General features: G+C 38.7%; 1 protein-coding gene across 2 annotated transcripts; it reads right to left on the reverse strand.

Moving 5' to 3' along the window:
* Positions 1-244: 244 nt before the first annotated feature.
* RB195_021238 (uncharacterized protein) lies at positions 245-19,954 on the reverse strand (the record flags this gene model as incomplete). Of its 2 annotated transcripts, XM_064207871.1 has the most annotated exons (47): positions 245-411; positions 471-618; positions 841-926; positions 991-1,069; positions 1,239-1,355; positions 1,417-1,473; positions 1,624-1,740; positions 1,828-1,977; positions 2,213-2,389; positions 3,084-3,221; positions 3,421-3,519; positions 3,578-3,697; positions 7,730-7,811; positions 7,883-8,008; positions 8,066-8,211; positions 8,274-8,331; positions 8,404-8,507; positions 8,566-8,655; positions 8,905-8,994; positions 9,051-9,161; positions 9,776-9,874; positions 9,952-10,041; positions 10,105-10,259; positions 10,319-10,424; positions 10,492-10,578; positions 10,789-10,956; positions 11,014-11,094; positions 11,724-11,801; positions 11,901-12,032; positions 12,093-12,204; positions 13,346-13,470; positions 13,540-13,639; positions 13,706-13,869; positions 14,524-14,588; positions 14,717-14,799; positions 14,901-15,026; positions 15,141-15,253; positions 15,319-15,492; positions 16,042-16,165; positions 16,251-16,362; positions 16,440-16,536; positions 17,065-17,140; positions 17,618-17,803; positions 17,978-18,040; positions 19,522-19,634; positions 19,710-19,853; positions 19,916-19,954. In XM_064207871.1, 47 exons carry the CDS (start codon positions 19,952-19,954, stop codon positions 245-247), a joined length of 5,274 nt encoding a protein of 1,757 aa, XP_064063752.1. The 2 variants fall into 2 exon arrangements, with proteins under 2 accessions (XP_064063752.1, XP_064063751.1); XM_064207870.1 differs by lacking the exon at positions 17,978-18,040.
* Between the last annotated feature and the right edge of the window lie 412 nt (positions 19,955-20,366).

Raw genomic sequence — 20,366 nt, forward strand, 5'->3', positions numbered from 1 at the left:
CTCTTTTCATCAAATCAATACAACCTTCGCAAACACATGGATTGCAGCAGCATAGTAACAAATTCAAATCATTCTCTTATTCTGATAAGTAATTCTCTAATAAGAGAGTAATAATAATAATAGTATAATTAAGAAAATTCTGATAAGCAAGTAGTTGTTCTCAATGCACAAATCCACGTCATGCAATGATTCCTATTCCTCAATTTTCCACTCCTCCTCTCGAATATTTATTCATTACATCTTCTCAAAGTGACATATTCAGTGGTTGACCTGCCCATCTTGACATGAATTCTTGTACATTAATCAGTTGATCAGTTGGACTTGTTTTGATTGCTATTAAGAATCGATTGAGATTGTCTTTGTCCGCACAAAGACCACCGAAATCCACCCGAGTGCTAAGGATCGGGTATCCTTGAAATAAAAACGGCTTTTCATTGGATGTATTGTAGAAAACTCATGTTTAATCATACCAGTAATTATGCACTCCGGCCATTTCTCGCCATTTGCCTCTATAGTCGCTTCAAAAAGACCTCGTGAGTCGAATTTGAGGTCACGATTTGCACCGTCATCTACCGAAGTGGCTAATACCCATTCTTTTATTTCCTCATGTATTGTACTCTGAAAAGTTCTACTTTCTCTTGAAGATGTGGAAATCTAAGAACGTGACATGCGCACGGGTTCCCGAAAAGTCGCGACTGAATCTTGACACTCCCGTGACACCGCGTGCATATAAATAGCATGTGCACATAGATTACACATAAATATAAATATATAAGTGTCATGTACACATAAATTTCATGCAGTGAGGCGTAGTACAGCACTAAATACAAACAAACACACCTCAACCCAAGGTTTTTCAGGAAGTGGCACTTCAGATGGAATGTCTGTTCCTTCGAAAGCCGAGTAATCTACCAACGAAGCGTCTCCTACAAGCGATGCGTCGTCAAAACTTAACACAAAAGACAAAATTTCAAGTTGTCCTAGACTTACCCTCCTCAATTGCATCGACCAAGTCAAGATAATGATTCAATAATAAAAATGCAAGTGGTGCATAGTCACCGTCAGCATCCTGAATCAGAACAGTTAGAATCTCAAACGGAATTTAGTAATAAAATGTAGAAGTCAGATCACTCTCTCTTGAGTTATTGAGTTTTACAAATTCCTCGCCCGCACATTCCATCCGATTCTTATGGATAGAACAAAGAAGGTATGCATGTAACAAAATAATTTTTTTTCACCTTGGCGGCAATACCAGCTTGAAAAAATACTCGATCGGCTGGGATGAGGTCTGAGTATCGAAGTAAGGAAATGGACTGTTGCAATCGAAGCTGTTGCGAATCTTCTGATTGAATGTCCTGGAATGATAACGTCACTATAATGAGTAAGAAAATTAAGAAATTTTTGTATATGAACAACCTCCATTGCACTTCTTATCGTCATCAAATGGAGTGCATGGACATATCTCTCGAATATCTGAAAGAAAAAGTCATATATTAACCTGATTAGTGCAAAAGGAGCATTGATCGGTAAGATCAAGCATTGACAAATGAGGTATGAATAAAGGTCCCGCCCTGAACACTACCTTTACACATAGTTGTTCCAAATATAAACCGCATAACTCACATATCGACTCTCAGAATTTTCTTTTACAAGTTGTTCATAGACTGAGAGGAATAGATCACGAACAGGACTCAATTGAGCGACCTCATCCGAAGGAGTGGCGAATGACTGCGCGACAGTCTGAACACGGAAACAGTTCATTCTTATTGGGTAATATTTTCTTTGTTCTGAGAGAGAGAGAAATAAATAGAAGAAAATTTAACTAACCTTATCCACAACTGCTTTGTAAATATTGAAATTAGCAGGATTTGATGATGCACCATATTTTGCAAAAACTCTAACAATTAATTCGATATCGTTTTGAGACAGTAACTCAGCCGCATATTGCGCGACATATTTGTCGAGAAGTGGTTTGTGCTAAAACAAACAAGAAAAATTATTGGAAAATTTCTCAACATCCCTTAAAATTGAATGAGTATTTGATAAACTAAAAATACTTCACCTTCAAATCCCTAGTACAAATGAAAAAATATAAAAATAAATACACATAAATATAAGCAGTAAACGTATACAATAAATATAAATATAATAAATGGGATAAATAGACATACAAATACTAAAACCTCAAGAAATGATAGTTTGAATTTCCCACCCTTTGTTGACGTGCAGTTTCTAGAGCTTTCTCCCATTGTCCTTTACCTATCAATAGATCAATTGCAGAGATGACATCCACGTCAATCAATTCGCCGACACGTCCTTCCTGGGTTAGCCATTCTTTATATTGATTTTCGATATCGGGTACCATTTCAGGAACGAATTCTGCTGCTACCTGGAATACTTCGATTATCCTAACATACTATCATGCTGTTAAAACTAATCCTAGCTGTTACCACCCGTTTATGGGGCAAATCGGCTGGCGCTGCAAGTTAACTTGCAACTTGTAAATAAGTTATTTATTTATTTATAGTTATTCGCTAAATAGTTATTAAATTAAATAGTTGAATCCGTCGGTATTAAATACTATATGGATATCAAATCCGTGGATCGCATGCTCATTATGGTTCGCACACGTTTTTTCCAAGAAGATCGATCTCCTGAGATTTTCAAGGATCGAAGCTTTGATTGTTTGTCGCCATCGATGAGTTAAACTGATGTTCTTTACAGCTTATTAAATAGTTATTTGATTATTTAATCATTACTAATTAATTTTTTTTTATTGGCCAAACTCCATTAATTGATCAGTTATTAATTATCTAATTATTTAGTGTTAATCTTAGTTTTTAACTTGCTATTTCTGCTATATAATAGAGAGGAAACAACTACTACAAAGAACGAACTCATTCTATTTACAGATTCTAGGATCCCGACCTTGTGATTCCTTTTTGGATCGGTTAACTTCTCTTTGAACTAATATAACTTTCTTTTTACGTTGCGTGAAAAAAAAAAACAAAATGCAGAAATAATCCCAAAAAAAAGAAAAAGAAGAAATAATTCTGGAATAATTCCAGAAAGTTTCGACAAACCTGTTTAGCTTTTGACCATTGTTGAGCTCGAACAAGTGACACTACAGCTTGACGATTTTGTCCGATTGCTAACAGTAATTCAGCCATTTTTTCATAGGATTTGTTCATCTCTAGAGCATCCACCACCTTCATCACCATCTTTAAAAAAAATCAAATATGTTTGGAGAATTGTAAGAATGAAACTCTAAGTTATCTGTGAATTTTGCTACTTGATCTCTTGATCCATTATGAGAATCACTGGATTTACTGATACATTCTCTATGGTATTAAGTTCTCGTTAATCCTAGTTTTTGTTCCTAACATACTACGATCTACAATCAATTTAATATGATCGAACCTCTTCATCCGAAGATGCTAGGAATCGTAACGCAAGATCAGCACTTTTCATAAGGGCATTATCGATCAATGTTTCATCATCCGTGGTTGATTGATTTACCTGTGTGAACAAAATGAGAAATTGATAATGTATCCAGAAAAAAAAGCATCAGGAGTACTTTTAAGTAAGTTTGAACTGCTTTTGCCCATTCTCGTTGTTCTTCAAAAGCACGTGCTTGAGCAAAAAGTGAGTTCACACCACGACCACCTCCTAACAATTCCACTTGCTCGAATTCTTCCTGTAAATAGTTATCCATAGCTTAACGAAGTTTCAAAGTATATACATAGCGAAAAACAACTATATACGGTAAATTTTCCTTTCTTAGTATGATGTCGTCATAATTTTTCTATTCATTGCATCGTCTAGAATCATTTTATTTCCAACCACTTCCTATTCTCACCCTCATAATCGCTTTCTGCAGTTTTTCAATTTTACATTTTGTCATTTTTTTCTGGGAACTCCTGGTGCATCAAGGAATCCATAAAACTGATTCGGATTTCAGTAAAGATACTGGAAGTGTGCGATGTTTCTCTTCCTTCTATTCACATTTAATAACATCTACTCTTTCAATTTAGTATGTATTTATTTCAGATTACTTTATTACTTTTTCGAGGACTGAAAACACTAGCGTTCCGAGGTATGTATGAAATAAAAATTCTACTTTGATGACATAGATCTTGGACAATATTTCAATTTCCGGAAAAAAGTTAATGAATTAGTTATGTTCCCCTTCATGGACTCACCCTATTACCTTGGCATTTTTTCATGGAAATCCAACGAAATCTCCCTATATTATCACATGCTGAACCATAGAGATGTTCTTTACAGTGGTACTTGTCCCTCTTCCTATGACTGCAACTCGCAGATCAGATCATTACTTATATTATTTATCACAAGTCTGATCGTCCGGCTTACGCCGGACTCTCAGACTTTGTGTGGTGTTCGCTTCGCTCACTTTCATCAACTAACCAAAATATACTTTTAAATTGAAATTCAAAAATTAGTGGTAGTGATATTTTCTGTAAATAATAAGAGTTCTGTTTTCATGTTGTATGTTTGATGTTTTCATGTTGTTTCTGTTTGATCCATGAAAGCTTGCAAATAGGTTTCCTGGATTCGACAAAGTGAGATTTGATGAGGTAAATAGCACAGCCCGAAACAGAAGTTTATTGGGAGTAATGAAATAAGTCAAACATACTTGCTAGTAGTAGGAAATGAAAAGAGTCAAAACTTTTAATATAATCTTTGCGCTCTCAGCACGCACCTACGTTTTAAAATAAGAGCAAAGCATTCTTCACAGCAAGTTGATTTTAACCCCCTAAAAAATAATTATAGTCCATGAAAATGGTGCCATCTAAGGTGCTCGAACAATACGGTTATTAGAGGTACGTATGTACGTATATATATATATATATATATATATATATATATATATATATATATATATGTCATACATACATACATACATACATACATACATACATACATACATACATACATACATACACACATACATACATACATACATACATACATACATACATACATACCTCCTGCTCTCTGCAAACAGCTACCAAAGAATGAAGTTTTGGCATAAAATGACGTGGAAGACGTCATCTCACTGATAAAGATAAAGTTCCACGTCAAATCGCGCAAACTTTTAGCTCAAAACACTCATTCGTTTTCGTTCCCTACACAGTGTAGACACGATTTGAAAGTGGTGTTCGAAGGATGGGTTTTCCTGTTGTTTCTCCCTAACAGTTACGGCAGAATAATGCTTAACATGAAATGACGTGGACAACATCATCGTACTGATAAAGATAGCGTTCCACGTCAGATCACATAAACAGCGTGCTACTATTTAAGCAGCTGTTTGAACGTGTATATCCAGTTTCTGAGGAACAGCGGAGCCGAGTAGGTGGAGCGCAACGCCGAAAGTGGTTACAACTATAAAACTTTTACAACGTCCCTAGCTTTACGACGCCGGCACACCAACTCGACGCCATTGGACCCGTCACACCCCCTTCTAAAGGTATCTATCATCGGTGCACCAACTCTACGCCATTGGACCCGTCGTACCCCCTTCTATAGGTATCCGACGTCGTGGGACCCGTCGCACCCCCTTCTATAGGTATCTGACGCCGATGGACCCGTCGCACCCCCTTCTAAGGCTATCTGGCGCCGATGGACCCGTCGCACCCCCTTCTAAGGCTATCTGGCGCCGATAGACCCGTCGCACCCCTTCTATAGGTATCCGACGCCGTGGACCCGTCGCACCCCCTTCTAAGGCTATCTGGCGCCGATGGACCCGTCGCACCCCCTTCTAAGGCTATCTGGCGCCGATGGACCCGTCGCACCCCCTTCTATAGGTATCCGACGTCTTGGACCCGTCGCACCCCCTTCTAAGGCTATCTGGCGCCGATGGACCCGTCGCACCCCCTTCTAAGGCTATCTGGCGCCGATGGACCCGTCGCACCCCCTTCTAAGGCTATCTGGCGCCGATGGACCCGTCGCACTCCCTTCTAAGGCTATCTGGCGCCGATGGACCCGTCGCACCCCCTTCTATAGGTATCCGACGTCTTGGACCCGTCGCACCCCCCTTCTAAGGCTATCTGGCGCCGATGGACCCGTCGCACCCCCTTCTAAGGCTATCTGGCGCCGATGGACCCGTCGCACCCCCTTCTATAGGTATCCGACGTCTTGGACCCGTCGCACCCCCTTCTAAGGCTATCTGGCGCCGATGGACCCGTCGCACCCCCTTCTAAGGCTATCTGGCGCCGATGGACCCGTCGCACCCCCTTCTAAGGCTATCTGGCGCCGATGGACCCGTCGCACCCCCTTCTAAGGCTATCTGGCGCCGATGGACCCGTCGCACCCCCTTCTATAGGTATCCGACGTCTTGGACCCGTCGCACCCCCTTCTAAGGCTATCTGGCGCCGATGGACCCGTCGCACCCCCTTCTAAGGCTATCTGGCGCCGATGGACCCGTCGCACCCCCTCCTATAGGTATCCGACGTCTTGGACCCGTCGCACCCCCTTCTAAGGCTATCTGGCGCCGATGGACCCGTCGCACTCCCTTCTAAGGCTATCTGGCGCCGATGGACCCGTCGCACCCCCTTCTATAGGTATCCGACGTCTTGGACCCGTCGCACCCCCTTCTAAGGCTATCTGGCGCCGATGGACCCGTCGCACCCCCTTCTAAGGCTATCTGGCGCCGATGGACCCGTCGCACCCCCTTCTATAGGTATCCGACGTCTTGGACCCGTCGCACCCCCTTCTAAGGCTATCTGGCGCCGATGGACCCGTCGCACCCCCTTCTAAGGCTATCTGGCGCCGATGGACCCGTCGCACCCCCTTCTAAGGCTATCTGGCGCCGATGGACCCGTCGCACCCCCTTCTATAGGTATCCGACGTCTTGGACCCGTCGCACCCCCTTCTAAGGCTATCTGGCGCCGATGGACCCGTCGCACCCCCTTCTAAGGCTATCTGGCGCCGATGGACCCGTCGCACCCCCTTCTATAGGTATCCGACGTCGTGGGACCCGTCGCATCCCCTTCTATAGGTATCCGACGCCGTGGACCCGTCGCACCGCCTTCTAACGCTATCTGGCGCCGATAGACCCGTCGCATCCCCTTCTATAGGTATCCGACGCCGATGGACCCGTCGCACCCCCTTCTATAGGTATCCGACGCCAGTGGACCCCTTCACACCTCATTTTATAGCTTCCTAGCTTCGAGGCATTAACTCGACGCCGGTGGACCCGTCGCACCCCTCATTTTGAATTTCGTGACTGACACACACACACACACACACACACACAGACACACGTGACAGAATAAGCCCGTTATTATATAGTAGATACTGTTACCATCGCGAGCAAAATACTATCCGATACTACCATATAATCTAGGAAATTCTTTTTATTCAGGGAGAGAAATGTGAGTAAAATCATATTTTAAATAGTTAAAGTCCAGGTTCTAATTCCATTCGGGAATTAATTCGAATGGTCTACGACAAAAGAAATTGTTTGTTCTGTAATTACACTCTAAATTTGAATTTTTCCAAATTTTTTCCTCACCCATACTTAGCAAATTCTAAGATTTAATATATTATATTCCTTTAATGAGCTGAAATTATCCAGACGGAAAATAGGTTTTATCGATTGGTCCATGGATTTCCCACTTAAGACTTCGCGAATAGTGCTATAGTGTTCCTTACTTTGCAGAATTAGGCTCCTACAGAAAGCTTAAATCAGAAGAGAAAAAAAAACCTGAAGTTGTAGCAATTGGTGTGGTAAATACTCCTTAGCAATACGTAATGCATCCGGCCACATTCCATTTTCTTGGTAGAACCTTTAACGTGGAAATCAATAAGTTTAATTAAGAGGAAAAGAGGAAAGAGTGACTTATTTAGTTTCCCTCACTTAAGGATAATATCAGGTCGATTAGCTCTCAATAGACAACTTTCTGCTCGAGCATTGTTCTCTTCTTCTAATGCTTTCCGAGCTTCCGCTATGTAAATATCCGGAAGAGATTCTGGACAATGTTCCCTAAATCGCCGGAATTATTACATTAATAGGACAATCATTCAAGTACAACACCCTCACTTTGCCACTTGTTCAGCGTTTGACCAATCTCCTTCATGAACGTACATGGCGACGGCTTCGGATGGTTTTCCGGCTTCTATAAAATGATGAGCAGCTTGATCAAGACGTCCTTCCTCTTCCATTTGTACTGCCATACGCATATGAACCTAATATATACGTTCAGCTCTCAGGATCTCATTTCTAGGATGACGAACGATCAGCGACTCACTCCAGGTAACCTCTCTTTCGCCCCGAGTCGAGCAAGTTCAAACGCAAAGTCGAAGGTTCTAGAAAACTAGTAATTCTAGTAATCGTTATTTAAGAAACCCTTTCCTGATTCCAGAGGTCCAGACACTTACCCAATTTCACTGAAATGGTCAATAGCCTCATTTAGCATTCCATACTTGTTTAGTAACTTCACACCAGCCTCGCCACCAAGACTTTTTGCCCATAGTAACGCCACCTATTGTTAAAATAAATATGTCTGATCGAACACAGCTCTTCTGGAACATTTTTCCAACCTGCTTCTGTTCCTGTTCACCACCTTCGCTTCTTGCTAATCGATACGCATCCGTCCACATCTCTTTTTCTCGGTACATATTGATCGCTGCCTAGAAATTTTATCTGTTGTTGGTTTGAGAGCATGGATCAATTAAAACTAATTTTCGCACACAAATAATATACGCAGATACTTGGTATTATATTATTTACTTACTATAAATAATATAATCTGCTGAAAAGTCAAATAAGCTAATAGGATTCGACCTATGGAGGTCCTCCTCCAGAATGATAATTTGAAGTTGCATAATTATCGAAAAAAATTATCCAATAGCTTCTAATTACTAGAAAAAAAACCCTACTTTAACATCTCCAGCTTTTAGATATTCTTCCTCAGCCAAACGCAAATCTCCTCGTTCCTCATGTTCCATTCCGAGTCGTTTATGAGTATCCTGAGAAATTGATGCTTATTTTTACAGGCAGTACATACATTTCCAGTATTTCTTACCTGTAGATGTTCCCCGTGATATTTTTCAACAAGGCGAATAACATCATCATTACGTTCCGCATTTCTGTACATGAGAACAGCTCGATTCGACATTCCAATAGAAACATACAACTGAAAGCATACATGAAAAAAAAAACAATGAGGAAAACAATAAATTAGGTAGTGCCTTTAGAGGAATTTTTTAGGTCGTAGGAATACTTTCATATCTAAATGTTCCCACTGAGAGGGAGAGAACAGAGGGTTTGTACAAAAAAAAAGAAACTAATATCTCGCTTGTTTGTTCCTTTTCGAACCAGACAAGTAACTTCGAAGAAATTCCCTTCTGGGTAGTGCTCTTCAGTACTGAATAGGACTAGAATACACGAAAAAGTAAGCAGAATAAGTGGAAAACTCAAAAAAAAATTGAAAAGAGAAAGTAACAATAGTTCCCAGACAAAATATTCAGCACAAGGACAAAAATAAGACAATAATTCAAAATTTCAGTTTTGTTTCGTTGTATATAATAGAAAAATCCATGAGGAATTTATGTATCTTCTCAGGAATTTCTGCAAAGTTCCACATCTTTAGTGGATGGTTCCATCTCGCATAACTTGTAGTTTTCAGGAATTCACTTGAGCCAATTAATGTTCACGTATAAGTCAGGAACCAATTTTTGAGATAGACTACAATACATTGGCAAAATAAAATAAAATAAAATAAAATAAAATAAAATAAAATCCACGCACTTGTTCTGCATCAGCGTATCGGCCTTGCTGTTCGAGTTCCTCTGCTTTTGCTTCATAGAGGGCGAAGGTTTCCTCTTTGCCAAGGAATTCTTCGGATAACTATAAAAGAACTACAATTGTGGATGAAATAATCAAGAAATGCAAAAAAAAAAACAAAATTGGAAAAGAACTCTCACACGATACGCATCAGCCCAACGATTATTTCTGATATACATTGAAATGGCTTCTTTCTGGAGATTTGCTTCCAGATACAAACGTTCGGCTCTCTTTAAAAAAAGGTTCTTTCGATTATATAGAAAATTCATTTTGAAAAATCCCAAAAATTTTACATCAAGCTCATCAGTTGTAGCGTAATGTGCAGCAATACGTCCATAGAAATCGCTGGCAAGTTGTGAATCCTGGATCACATCCACAATTTGCACGGCTTTACTCCATTCCTTCGCTTGTATGGCCGCTTCTGCTGCTTTCGCAAGACTGTTAGCTTCTATACACAGGAATCGATCAATATATCGAGGAATGATTCCGTACTACCTATACTCGTACCTAAGAAATGATTGATAGAAGCATCATGTTGTCCTTCGGAAACAAGGTTATCGCCCCAATCTTCTTCCAGTTTTACAACTTGTTCAGGAGCAGAAAATCTTGCCAGCTATATTTATCGTATTACCGTACTTCTAGTAAGGAAATGCTTGTGGAAAGAGACAAATTTTTCCTACTTGGATAGCTTTGTTGAAAGCTTTCCCGTTCACATAGCACTCTAGTGCTTTCTCGAAATCCTTCATGTGTTCGTAGAGTTCTCCGGCCTGGAATTTTCTCAATCGTTCGTAAATCAGCCAGTTACTAAGCTTGAGTTATTATTGGAAACGTGGATAACATGATTTTGTCTAAAAGATCCAGGAAAAACGTAGGTTTGTGGAGACCTGACTTTTTTCTCCGAATTTCGCAGGATTCGATAAACATTCTATTCCTGGCAGTTAATATTATTATCATAGAATCTATAAATCTTTGTATACCTTATCGTATATTTGTGATTGCATAAGTTGTGAGGCAATTGAGGACATCAATTGATGATCATTAGCCAATGTTGAATCCGTAAGGGCAGTTGATAAGGCTTGAACTGGTTGTTTTGCTTTCATGTACAGTTGTACAGCCCCAGAAATATCACCATCTGCGATTTTAAGCTGAAACACCAAGTCATTAAAAGGAAACTTGACAATTAGAAATTTTAAAGACCTTACTTCTGCTGCTTTTGCATCTTGTCCTGTGTCAAAAAGTGCTCGATAATAGTTGGCTTTCAGTTGCTCGTATCCAACATAATTCTGGAAAAATATAATTTTTTTAAACAAATCACATGTTATTTTCTGGATAAACCCCGCTGTTCTTGAGATCTTCTGGTTCTCCCAACAGAAATCTAGAAAATCAACCCTATCTTAACTTGTTGTCATTCTCCAGCGAATAAAAACCTAATATTTGACATTACTTACAATTAAATACACTCCAAAATCAATAAAAAAAAATTGTTTAAGAATAGGAATTTTAGACCAACTGGCACGATATGTGCCAGATAATCTTCGAGCGTTTACAGACGACGCAGTTATGTTAAAGGTTAATTCAGGCGTATATAGTCGGCGCCAAAAATCTACGCTTTGGTGACCGCCGCGCATCCTCCGCAGCGCACGTATCTTCCTTGTTTCGCATATGTTTCCCATTTGCTCTATTCTGCCCTAATCGAGCGGACTGTAGTACCATCTAAGGAAATTTTTTTTTGCGATTTTCTGGGAGATTCATGTCGTTTTGACCTGACTATATATCTAAAGCATTTAATCCTCGTAAATACTGGAATTATTATGCGTTTTTTTTTCTCAAAAATGGTTAAAGTTACCATATATGCGAAACCACTTGTACTAATTTGTCAATAGAAAAAAAACGGCAGAAAATATGAGAATACCGTCGCTTTAGCTAGTTCGAGAGCTTCGTTCCACATATGTAAGGACTGATACATCTCAATTGCTTCTTCAACAGCATTCTAAAAAAAACTCACTTACTCACTAAGTGTTATCTAACAACCACATATGAACAAATTCAGAAAAAAAAGCAAATTTATAAGGTAAAAATCAAGACCCACATGCTCCAAATAGATCTTTTCCGCTTCCTTGAACTTTCGCCTTAGCTGTGCTACACTTGCTCGTACTTTATAAAATTGTGTACCATCGCCTCCTAACTCTTTGGCGGCAATTTCTGCGAGTTCCATTATTTTCTGGAATCTTCTCATAGAAAAGTGTCTTTTCTTATTGTTGAAAAACACTAATTAACTCACAAAAACTGCTCGAGCTCGTGCGAAGTCACCGAGTGCAGCAAAACATCGTTGAGCTATGAAGAAGTTGCATTGATCCAGAGCTAGTTGTGCGACTTTATTCCACATTGTGTAACTGTAAGATGTATAGAATTAAGTGGATCCAGGAAAACGATCCAGGAAGGTTTGCCGAGATCCTTTATACGAAATTCTCATTCAAACATCATTTCTCCAACTGTACTTGAAGTGGAGATTCCCGTTTTACCTCAGTAATGAGGAATAAGCATTCAACCTATATACGCACACGTAATGCCGTAGTTTCTACCAAAGTTGTAAAATAGTAAAATAACGGTGGATACTATTTAAGATATCATCAGAGCAAAATGAAAATAAAATCTGAATTCAATAAATTAATGTTAAAGCAATAATTCGAGATAAAAGTACTATAAATAGTGAACACTTGGATTGCGGTTGCTTTATAAAAATTGTTTTTACATGGTATCCGAGATGTGACAAAAAACAGAATGTTTTTCAAGTCTGATCACGCATCTGAACATGAAATACAAAAAGTTCGCAGCGAGCAGGATTCGAACCTGCGCGGGCAGAGCCCAATTGATTTCTAGTCAATCTCCTTAACCGCTCGGACATCGCTGCACGGAACTTCGCCTCCCCGAAAAAAACACACCAAGGAAGTCGCACCTTCGTGCAGAAATACACAAGCAAACAGAGACACAAATTGATGCTACTGCACACGCAATCACCTAGATTGCAAAACTTTCGCAGCGAGCAGGATTCGAACCTGCGCGGGCAAAGCCCAATTGATTTCGAGTCAATCTCCTTAACCACTCGGACATCGCTGCACATTTCCTATATACCTCTATCCTTTCCAAATTATTTTGTCAGTAAAACCATAATAGATATACACTACCTCGGTGCAAAGATAGTTGAGGGGGTCACTCAATACTGCTCCGATCGAACTGCGCTTAGAGCGCAAAGAATCGTTCCTAGAGCACAAAAATCGTCCTTAACTTTCTAAAGCGAATTGCATAGAAACGTTCTTTCAGGCCATTTTCGGTCTTTTTTTTATTATTGGAAGTATCGCATAATATGACTCAGCTATTCACTTCCAGTAGGTCTGTCTGGAGAATTCGCTAAAGCTAAAGCATTAGTATTTACAGCTCCTTCCTTTTTTTTTCTCATTGCAGCTTTAGCCTACATGTCATGGATCCTCGAAGACTACTAATTTCACAAAGTTCTACTGTCGATATTCCACTCACGAGTCATCAGCAACTCTATAATGATCCAGAAATGCCGCTGCTTTTGCCAGATCACCTGCTTCGATTGCTGATCCAAAGTCAATTTGGACATTATCCAGTTCATACGCAACTTTTGCATTAGCTTCCTGAAGAATACCCATCATAAAAATTTGAAATTAGCAAATTTTTTAATGAAATTGAAAGCAGCTCCTTACTTGCACGATAACTTCCGCCCTTTCTGCATCTCGTAGAACAGCTTCCACCTCACCTTTAATAGCAACCGTAGTTACTTGATCTGGTATTGATGGATTATACCTGAGAACGAAGAATCAGGAATAGAACATGAAGCTACTTATAAGTAGACTAAAGTGGTCCACGTACCACACATGTAGGGTGTTCCCCGATTGCGCGACGACCACATCGCTTCCGGGCACCCACTGGACATACGTGCAGAAGTTGAGCAATGTTGTTTGGCGGGTCCCATCCAGAAGTGTTAATCTCGATCGTTTGTCGCGAAATAAAAGCTTTGTGGCGCTTTCACTGAGCTAAAAAGTAGAAAGTTAAGGTTACCACCTTGGACTAAATCCAGAACAGATGATGTCCATAGCTAGTAAATCCTCGCAAATTCTTCTTCCACCCTCTGTGTACAATAACCGGGTCAAAATGGCCTAAAGCTTGACGCAATTGTGTAAGCGTCCGGGCTCGAAGTGAGGCGGCGGGCGAGGCTGCCTGATCGGGGTGGGACCATCGTGAAACGCAACGATGAATGGTCCTAGGAAGAGTCCCTTCTCGATGCGCTACGCTCTAACGCACCTGTTTCGAGCGCATCCGTCTACGGAACGGTGCCGAGCATCATGTCGTTTTCACCTCACTACATTTTATTACTTTCTTTTCCTCAATTGCCATTCAATAGCAGTTTTTCAGTCCAAAGAGGAAATTGAGGAAATGATAAAGGCTCTGATTTTGAAATTGACGCAATTTCACCTCATAGAAAGAATACTCCATAAAAAATATGGAATAATTAAAAGAGGAGCAACCAATAGGAGAAAGATAAATTTTCTTCGACCAGCAGCAGTTCTTCTAACGAACAAATACAGGAAAATTTTTCAAATGACAGCGCAAAATTTGATTTTGTTCTTCAAGAAATAAAAAAATAATTAGTACTAAAGAAATTACTTATAAAAAAAATTGCTACTCACTTCTAACCAATCAATGACAGTCGTATGATTGACAACCGCTTCCGTTTCATCGTTTAGAAGATTTTCTAAAAATTTGTATGATGATCAATATTCATTTTTAAAAAAAAGTGGGAAAATACTAATTTCCCTAATTTGACAATGGAAGGATTCTAATAGAAATCGATCAATAAACATGATCAAGTCATAAACGTACTGATCGCAACAGATGTCGGATCGGTAAGATAAGCGATCTTCTTCAACGGTTGCGATCCTGTTGGACTTTTTGCAATGCTTACACTAAAAATATAAATAGAAGTCAATACGATGGGAGAAATTAAGCAAAATATTTTAAAAAAATAACCCCAAACACAATATAATTACTTCAAATTAAATTTTACCTTATTAAATGAGGACTGGTAAGTTCTGTTCTCACCCAGCCTAACGGTCCATCGAGACCATATTCCACTACTGTTATTTCGCCAGCATTCACAATTATACAAACATGTTCGAAATCGAAATAAAACCTAAATTTAAAAAAATGTTTTTATTCCAGTTTGTTTGCTTTATTCCTTACTGATTCCTTACTCAAACAATTTTTATCCTATTATTTAATTAAGAAGAGAAAATTTCCCACAAACTTTTCATTTCCACCCGATTGCCATTCGATTTCCGATGAAAGACCTGATTCAATATCAGCTACGATCAAAGACGACGCTGTATAAGCTACGATATACCGGTCTTTTCCCATCACCTTGAATACCGTAACGTTTTATAGCAATGATAAATGTTGATGTTGGGGAAATAACACACACACACCTTTAAGTTGTCAATAGCATATCCTTTTTGCGATATCATATTAGTTTTTGTATTTGATATGACGTCACGAACGATAACATGTGATGGGGCGACATAGGTGGTCTCGAAACGACTTTTTAGTATTCCTCTTCTCAGACAACAGTCAACAGAGATTACTCCGCCACAGAGAGTTCCCTAAGTTTTCAATAAAAGGGTAATATTGATTGTAGATGCTAGTGAATTTCTATTCATTTTAAGTTCTTTTATTTATTTATTATTTTCTTTATGTTCATTTATTATCACTATTATATTATTATAATTATTATATTATTATTCTTTATTTATTATTTATTATTTTTCTTATATTTATTGATTATTTGTTTCTAGAGGAGTGTTGGAGAGGGTTTATAGTTCTGCTCGTAGTGAGCGCGGCGTGATTTAAGAAGTCAACTATAGCCAGCAAACTTGAAATGTCTGATCTACTGTGCAAAACGCAAAACGACGCGTGGGGCACGCACGCGCTGGGCCAGATTTTTCCCAGTAAACTAATATTAACCATATAAATATAAACTAACTATATAAAACTATAATAAATAATTTAGTTACAGTGGTAAAACCCCATTTAGTCAACCAAAAAATTATACGAAACCAGTCTATTGCCAGGAGAACAGTAGACCTGTATGATAAGTAAACTTTTTTCTTTCTTCACTAGACTGAAGTATTAAAAATCAAGAAGGGACCCACACAGTATACTGTAGAACCGTCAGCTTTCCACGCAAGAGCACTACACACATATAGATTGTGAATATCGAGATTGTTCCCTTCTTCCCAAGCACCACGACGAAATGACCACGAGAAAAGCCGTAGCCTGAACCAGATGGAAAAAATTGTTTTGTCCCAATAAATGTCCATGAATTTATGGAATAAGAAAGAGAAAATAGATTGAGCGAAACCTGTCAAAACTGCCAAGAACAACATTATTTCCAGTTGAATCAGTGGTGATAGCAGAGAACTCTTTTTCTGTTTGAGACGAGAAGTCAAATTGTTGTTGAACTATGCCATTTTCTGGAATTGATGGACTTGCAAAGCCTTTTTAATTCTCAAAATTTCAGCAATCCACAAAAGAAGTAAGGAAGAGGTACCTGTGTATGAAAATACTCTTCGGTCACTCACAGCCAGAATCCCATGAGCTGTGTATGCCAAACAGAATGGGGCACCAGGTACAGCACATATTTTCACCTGGAAGTATCCGTTAATGGTACCGTATCACGAAGTATGGTGCGAAAAGCACAGCAAGAGAGTAGAGTTTGGATAATAGGATGCAAAACCCAACGTGGTTCCGCTGATTCTTCCCTAATCGTCGTAAAAAAACGGCGGGGGAACCGTTTTAGTTCCTACGAGGAACGTTAGAACGCGTCTCCATGTGCACGTTCCGGTCTCCTTAGATGCCTATTCATTTGCTTTACTTGGATAGGTTGGTGAAGAGACTTCAATAATCTTCGACCGCTCTCTCGTGGATGCCATAGGGGTGCACAAGGATGGCGTGCTGCAAATGAAATCGTGGAAGACGCCAGTTTCCAGAACGGTTAGGGAAAGATGAGCGAAACCACCCCGGATTTCACAATCTACCACCAGAACTTTACGCTTTCACCGTGGCCTTTCACCTCACGTCAAAACCATGATATGCTGCCTCTGATTTTCTCTGAGCTAGGGATCAAGGAAACCACAGAATTATCATCCTGAAAAAGCGCTCACACATGTACTTACTTGATTTTTACTACTGAACGTAAAGTGAATTATGGATCCATCTTGATGTCCAGAGACAAACGCTGTCTTTCGTGGGCTAAAAAGTGAACATCAGAAGTTCGTCAGAGCATGAAAATAAAAGAATAGTTTAGAGCTGATAGATTTTTTCTATATTGTCGGCAGTATTTGAATCAGGACAGTTACCTAGTTTAAATACATGATTAATGCAAAATATTTATTTCATTAAAAACATGTCCGCTTCACAAATCGAAAATTGATTGTACTAGAATAGATTCCATAAAGTGAATTAACACTTTTCTGGAACTATATGTATCAAATTTTGTCCGGTAATAAAGAATACTTTAAAAGTATTAAGGAAGAAACTGATCTTACAGCAGTAGCTGAAAACAGCGCGGTATGCGCTCGACATTACGGATGCTAGCGCACGGTTTTCGCGCGATAAGCAAACAAATGAGAAGTTTACTACCAGCGGAACTTTTCCAATAATTTCTAATAATTTGCAAAAGCACAACAAAAAATGTAGTATATTTTTTAAAACTTTGTAAAAACTTACTTTACACATATGCTGACCACCGATTCATCCGTTTTATACAAGGATGTACATTTATTACTGCTTAAAATTCCAACACGTAATTTCCCGTCGGCAAGTCCGATCAATAATTTGTCATCAAACGGCCATTGAACGATGTTAACGGCGGCTGTTTGCGGTAGTTTATTCACTATCACTTTCTTCTCGTTCCTGAAATCGAACAACATTCCGACGGCAGCACGGATGAGTTATCGTCCTCCCGACGTCAACATACACGATGACGCCGTATCTGGTATAAAAAACTTGTTCAAAGGACTGACAAGAAAAATGTGCGCGTGTGCGTCAAGTTTCAGGAAATGTTACAGGATTTTTTCTCTATCTCACATGGTGAAGACAACTGTTGCTGCTGTGGTGATGATGGTGGTGGTGGTGGGGTGGTGCAGTCGCCTCAATTTCCAGACTATTAATCCTCTTCACCTAAGCACTTCCCGTCAATTACATACAGTTGATTCGATTGATTAGCACGAAAATAATTAATCCAACACATGTAAATAAACAACACAAAGTGGCTGAAGAAGTATCCGAGAGAAGTTTCATCCTCGTTTTTACCTCAGGAAAAACTCGCAAAGCTTTCTTAGTGTTCAATCTACTAAAAATTTCCTAAGTATTCAATTCAATCTACAAAGAAATTGTAGCAATTGTAAATTCCGAAATGATTTCTGGATTCTCAAACGTGGCGAACACGCTACCGCTGATCTTATCGCACAATGACCTACCGCTTATCCACATTTTATCAACACCTTTACAGTTTTACAACTTTAAAGTTCAGAATTTTTGGGAATTAATCTTTTTTTCAAGTAGGTTACTGCAGTTCTCAAGGTTGTTAGATTATCATTGCACTTTTTTCGATTCTTCCAAGGGAATCTTGTCCTTAAATTGATTTTTTTTTGACACAAATGAAACATGATCCAAAACTAAAAAATGATTTCCTCTGCCAAAAATGGAATTCAAGGAAAATGAAGTAATATTTTAAATAAAGGGAACACAAATGTATGTATCTATCAATGAACAACGTCACTATTCTATGAAAAAACTTTTTTTTTTCAATTCTCTCCTAAGTGGTCTCGCCTAATTATATGATCATTGTTATAAAAATGAAGTCGTAATTCATGTTGTAAAATATCAAACTAAAATTAACAGGAACATAAGTCTGGAACAAAAATAAGAGGTTACTATGTTCTAGAAATTGGTAGAGAATTGAACAATTGGTGGAAATGGAAGACAAATTTCCCACATATTTTTGGCGTGTGTGATCTATTGATTTCGACAAATCTTCTAAAAAGATGATACGTTGGTAATTGTAAATGTAATTGTAAATATAATAGTAGAACTCAATCGGTAAGATTTGAAGATTAGAAGTTAAAAATTAGATTTCAACAAAATCCTGGGAATATGAGTCGAAAAGATGCTAAAAATGACGCACATCGATATTTTTTTCAATTCTTCGTAAATTACTTCTAAATTTTAGGAGTGAGCGGAATATCTTATGAATGAAAAAAAACATCCAAGTGAAAATAATAAAGAGATGAGATCGAAGTCACATATCCAAGATGTGCTTAAAAATGGGAAAAGAACTACAAAAGCGAAGAGAATACAGGATTTTTTCGAAGAAGTTGTCATAAAGCTACTTTAATGAATTAATACTCGATTCGAGTGTTTCAAAAAAAGAGAAATTTCCTAATAAAATTTAATGAAAGCAAAAAATTAAATATTTCCCAATTGTACACGGAATAAAACCGAATCAGCAGCGATACAGTTAGCGTGAAGACGGGAAAAGGACAGGATTGGATTTTTCTGTGCACATGAAACACTAATGGATCGATCCAGCAATTTGATCTTCATCAGATCTCATCGATAAGGAAACTAACCATGTTTCTCCTGTTTTATACACATATACCACGTTATCGGATTGTCCTAGTGCGAGTTTTGATGAATCCGGTGAGAAACATATACATTTAATGATGTAGGATCGTTTACCGTACTAAAAAAAAAACAAATAAGAATTAATTTTTGAGGAAAATTGAGGAGAGGAGTTTGATCCCTTGACTAATCTGACCTTATTGTCCAATGGTTTTGAGTTGAAACGATCCTTAACGTCGCCCTTTTCATCAATCAGTGTGATGATGCGATCCCGTCCGACAACTGCCAGTTTGACGCCATTTGGTGTACAGGCCAAGGAACAGATCTTATTTGAACCTTCCTAAAGCTCTATGGATTTGAACAAAAAAAAACATGTACTCAAATTTACAGTCTATTTAATACCTGTTGTGGTAGAAGAGTGGATAAGAATTGTAATTTCATAATAAAACAGTCATATTATGATGGATATTTTCCGAACCTATTATATTTTGTTCGCCTCTGCACCGGTTACCATGGTTTCCATGGATACGAACGGCGCGCGACTTGAAACGCTTCAACACCCATTTCTATATGACATTTCTGGCAATCAACGACTTTTTTCTTGTGGATAACAGTGTTGTAAGATATCTTCCTGAATATTAAGGATTAAAGAACTGGAAACAAATTACTAATTAAATTACTAAGCTCTCTCCTCATTTGATGACCCTAGGAATTTCAATCATTTTCAATTTTTTTTTGAATTTTTATGTATAATTCCATAGGGGCTTGATGTTAAATGTTCTCGATCCCACACAGAATTACAGAAATCGAACAAATGTTATTTTTGGAATTTTTCCGCGAACAGGACAGGACA

This window comes from Necator americanus, chromosome X, assembly GCF_031761385.1.
Source record: "Necator americanus strain Aroian chromosome X, whole genome shotgun sequence".
Classification (NCBI taxonomy): Eukaryota; Metazoa; Nematoda; class Chromadorea; order Rhabditida; family Ancylostomatidae; genus Necator; species Necator americanus.